Genomic DNA, 5,162 nt, shown 5'->3' with positions numbered 1-5,162 from the left:
TACACTGGTATCATCCGCAAAGAGAATAGGGGTGGAAACCTTATTTAGGATTAACGGAAGATCATTGATATAAACTAGAAAAAGCAAGGGCCCAAGAATGGAACCCTGGGGGACTCCATGAGAAATTTCACCCCAGTTGGAATAAGTACTTGAGCTAGAATGTTTTGATTGTAATCTTATTCTTTGAAACCTACCATTCAAATAAGATGCTATTAATTTGTGAAGTGGGCCAGATATACCATAAAATTCCAATTTAGATAACAATATCCCATGGTTAACACAATCGAAAGCTTTTTCCAGATCGCAAAATAATCCTCCCACACTATGCCCATCATTAAGGGCTTGGATTATCTGATTCAGTAATTTGAAGGTAGCTTTATCGGTTGATGAATTTGGCCTAAATCCAAATTGTTCGTTTACTAATATGTTATTATTGACCAAATGATTACTAAGTCTACTATAGATTACCATAGATTAGATCAGTGAATTGCACTCTCTTCATTTAAATACAATGTGTTGTTTAGGGGGGGGGCATCCTAGAAGAATTCTTTTGCCTTTCAATTGCATGAGGAGAGCAGACTGAAGAACAAGTAAAGATATAATAATTCACCAATGGACTACACTGTATAAGCCAGTCCATTAAAAGTAACTAAAGCACAAATACAAATTGGTAACAGATTAAATTGCAGCATTTAAATTTGTCAAAAAATAATGCAATTAGTCTGCTTAAAGCCAGGGTATTACATATTGTCACATATATGAGACTTACTTACTTACTCATGGAGCTGAGCCCTTCTTGAGGAGCCGCCAATTCTGCAGCTACTCAAGAATGTCCCAGCATTTTATGGAAACTGAAGGTTCATAACCGTGTTCACAAGAGCCCTCCACTTGTCCCTATCCTGAGCCAGATTTATCCAATCCATACCATCCCATCCTATCTCTCTAAGATCCATTCTAATATTGTCCACCCACCTATGCCTTGGTCTTCCCTGTGGTCTATTTCCTTCTGGCTTTCCCACTAATATCATATACGCAGTCGTCTCCCCCATTCGTGCTACACGACCTGCCCACCTCATCCTCCTTGACTTGATCATTCTAATTATACTTGGAGAAGAGTACAAGTTATGAAGCTCCTCATTATGCAGTTTTCTCCAACCTCCTGTGATTTCATCTCTCTTTGGTCCAAATATTCTCCTCAACACCCTGTTCTCAAACACCCTCACTCTATGTTCCTCCCTTAATGTCAGAGACCAAGTTTCACACCCATACAGAACCACAGGCAAAATTATAGTTTTGTATATTCTCATTTTTATGTTTTTGGACAAGGGACGAGGAGACAAAAGGTTCTGGACTGAATGGTAGCAAGCATTACCCAAGTTCACACATATATGAGACTACTTTCGAAAACTTCTCGATGGAGCCATATAATAAAAATTCAAGCATTTACTTTTTGGCAGTTCTTCATAGCTTTTTAAACAATTTTAAATTTCATCAGTTTCAGTTGGATGAGGTTCATGTCATCAGACCACTGCAGATCCACTGGGCATTCATTTAGGGCTTGGTCAAACTGGTGGTTACGTTACATTAGACTGGCACTTCAGACCACTGTGCAACCATCTGTACAGTCAGGCACAGAATGGCCAGGTTCAGTCGGGTTCAGTTAGATTGGCACATCAGGCCTCATCTGGGTCAAACAGGGTAAGGTCTGGTTAGCATAGATTACATTGGTATACTACACCACAAGGTTTACACCTGCAACCTGACAGTTTTTATAATTTTCATACTTTTGGTATGTTAACTAAATGTTTAAATGTCTGCAATTTTTGAAAACATAACTTTCACTTTCGTCAGATCTTGTTATGTTATACACCACAAATTAAACACTTATTTTAAAGACCAGAGGTCCTTAGGCTTAAAAGCTGAATATAGCACAATGGCATTAGGAGAAAAATGGAAGTTTCAATGTTGCAGGACTTTTAGTATTTCTTTTTAATAACATTCATGTATAGTGCTTTTACCATATGAAAATATGCTTAAACATTGCACATTATATCTGTAATTATGATCTGTAATCCTATCAGAGATCAAATAATGGAAATGATTTGATACATGCAGGATTTGAGGTTCTCACAGTGGTGGTTACATCCTCTTCGATTTACTTCACATTTTCACCCAGCCCACAGCAAATATATGAGTATGCCAATTTTCGTTCAAAACTAACCTGAAAAGAATCATCCTGCTGATGATACTGATTACTAACCACTACTACTTAATAAGATTTTATTAAATATAACGTGTACAGATAAAATAAAATTGAAAAAAAAAGGTGTTATTTCCATAGTATCACTAAGTATTATATCTTCTGGTACAGTCAATAATATACTTGAGCAAAATCCCTTGCACAGTCTGAGAGACAGTAATTAATCATGCTACTTGCAAATGTGGTGCCATTCCTGGGCATATGTGGCAAATATTAGTTAATAATAGTAATCACCATTCTTTCCAGTCCTATTGAGACCTGTTTTGGAAAAAATAAAACAGAATCCTTCAGTGTTTTGGAGGTCTTCCCAAACTTTCTTATTTCCTTTTGGTCAATTATAAAACATTTTTTGAAATCATGTCACAGCTCATCCTGAAAACACACTGTTTCCAGTTTATTCTATACTATTCTACATTTTTGCTATTTGTGATGTTTATAGTTCTCATAATTTATTCAGTTCTTTCATGGTCCAAAAGGGAGCATCCCACAGTCCCCCTCATGAAAAGCATTTCTGTTGACATCAATTTTATTTAATTTACTGTTCTTACTGTCCATGATTCATTACCATAAGATGTTGGTCAGAAGTGTCCTAAATCTGTACACTTATATATGCCTGAAAACTAATGATTTAGAATTCCTTGTTTTCTGACATAGGACATATATCAGAAATAATTAAAACTATAAATTTGTTCCAGTATTCTATTACATTTTGCTTCCAACTGGTTTCATTCCCCTAAATGTCACAATTTTAGATTTCTCTGTTCTTTTTCCAGACTGTATCTCTATGGAAATGCTGTATGAAGCAGTCGCTATACTTAAAATCAGATAGTATTCAACTTTACTTGCACCATAATTTTGTGTGATTTGGAATCAGAGTTAATTTTCATCACTACTATTCATTGATCATTAACATAATACAGTCAAACTCCTATTTAATGTTTCTTGAATCAAGGTTTTACTTCATTTAATGTAAAATTTCTATGGTCACAGACCGATTTTCTCATCACTACATTTCCTCCAATTAAATTTCTTTTTCTCACTTATGTGAGAATTTCAATGTATAAGTTATTTCAAGTGTACGCTATTCACTGAAGAATAATACCAGAAAGATGCCAGCTGGGGGAAAATCGCCACATAAATAACAGTAGGATAACATTTTTCTTTTCAGTTATCACATTTAGCAAATATTAAAACTGCCTTAAACCAAGTTTAAAGTTTTGGACAATAGTGTGACACTTTGTTCAAAACAATTATTCTGAACTTTGTCCATCATCTGAGTGGTTTTAATAAACTCAGACAATGAACAAAGACAAAAATAACAGTTTTAAACAACATAACTGNCGAAGATTACACGGTGCCTAAACCCAGAAGACAACTTTCTTCAACATAACTTCTTGTTTCTGGTACTGTTCTGCAATGAATAGTGCATACTTCAAATAACAAAAATGTAAATGCACAACGAACAGAAGAGATAAAAAGTTAACTTGCATGACCACCTCTAAATCTGACCAGTCTACTCACAATGCAAATGATTAAATAGAATCTCACTGAATTATAGTACCTTTAAAAATACTTCAAATATTCCAGGATAACACTAATTCATAATAAATATAACATAATTTGTAGATACAATATAGTACACCATTTTACAAAGGTGAACAACTCCCATTTTCTAAAATGTGCCATGTAAATCAGCAACAACAATAAGAAAATGCACACAATTTTATGCTCTTTCTTTCACATAATGAAATAATTCAACTTCACATGTTCAGTCACCATTTTTGTACAAAATTTGTTACATGTTTGAGAATGTAAGACAATTTCTCTTTTTTCAATTATCATATTTAGTGAATATTAAAACTACCTTCCTTCCAGCATCATTTCTCACTGAATAATGTACACCTGAAATAACAAAAACATACACTGTCAAAATAACAAATGTGAGGTACAGATAAAACACTTAACCTATGTTCCCTACTCCTACAATACAAGATGAGCCTGGCCATGTAGAGCAGAATACTGTAATATACAAATTCGTAACATTGAATACTTCAGGGGACAGAGGTTTCATTACAGACTGTGCATAATATAAGATTTTCAGGTGTTCTGATTCAGCTACTTTGCCAGAGACACAGTACTTAGATATGTGGTTACATTTTGAACTGATACTAGTTAAACTGAATGTGCGCATTAACAGTACCCACAGAAGAGATCACTTATCTCTTCTAGAATTCATCACTTTTTTTTAGCAGGTGACTGAAGTAAGAGAACAAGCAGTTATGGAAAATTGTCAGGAGTATCATAGCACAACAGTGACTGAGCTAGCTGACAGTAATTAACAGAACTTGCAGTGTTTTAGATGAAGATACAATGGCGTTAAAAACAGAAATTAGATGCTGAGATTCTTAAACCTGAATTTCAAATAGTTGTGATGTACAATGGCAAGAGTGAAACAGCAGATATCCCATTACTTAAAATTCACTAGCTGTAAGGTATCATCCAATAAGATGCAAGTATTCAAAATTATAAGATGTAATTAATAGGTGACAGTTTTAAATCATGTGACGATGACAAGTTTAAAGAAGCCCTCATGCTATAATGTTAAATTCAACAAAGTTCTTATAGTTATAACTAGGGCCCGGATTTCTATGACATGTCATATTTTTTTCCTAGGGTTTATTCCTATTTTTAAATGTAATTATGCATGTTTCCAGTCATTCTTATTGAAATTATGTCGTTTTTATTGTGCATATAAATGCATATTTTAGAGTTTTATTGGTTTTACAGCATATTTTGGCATAATTTTGAAATAAGGTCATATTTTTGTCATTTTAGAAACAATTCTTTGATATAATGTAAAATTTCGGCTCCATAATGTTTAGTATTACAAAATAAATTTCAG

General features: G+C 34.0%; 1 protein-coding gene across 1 annotated transcript in view; it reads right to left on the bottom strand.

The window, feature by feature from the left end:
* Positions 1–3,654: 3,654 nt before the first annotated feature.
* The window catches only part of LOC111872030 (centromere protein C), a 32,494-nt gene continuing 30,986 nt past the window's right edge, over positions 3,655–5,162 (bottom strand). Inside the window, exon 15 of the mRNA XM_023865520.2 lies at positions 3,655–4,162. Coding sequence (XP_023721288.1) covers positions 4,092–4,162 — 71 coding nt within the window. The 3' untranslated portion in view covers positions 3,655–4,091. The remainder of the gene's footprint in view (positions 4,163–5,162) is intronic.

This window comes from Cryptotermes secundus, unplaced genomic scaffold, assembly GCF_002891405.2.
Source record: "Cryptotermes secundus unplaced genomic scaffold, Csec_1.0 scaffold87, whole genome shotgun sequence".
In the NCBI taxonomy this organism is placed as follows: Eukaryota; Metazoa; Arthropoda; class Insecta; order Blattodea; family Kalotermitidae; genus Cryptotermes; species Cryptotermes secundus.
The sequence above is the reverse complement of the archived record's forward strand: the minus strand, read 5'-3'. Positions and strand labels throughout refer to the sequence as shown.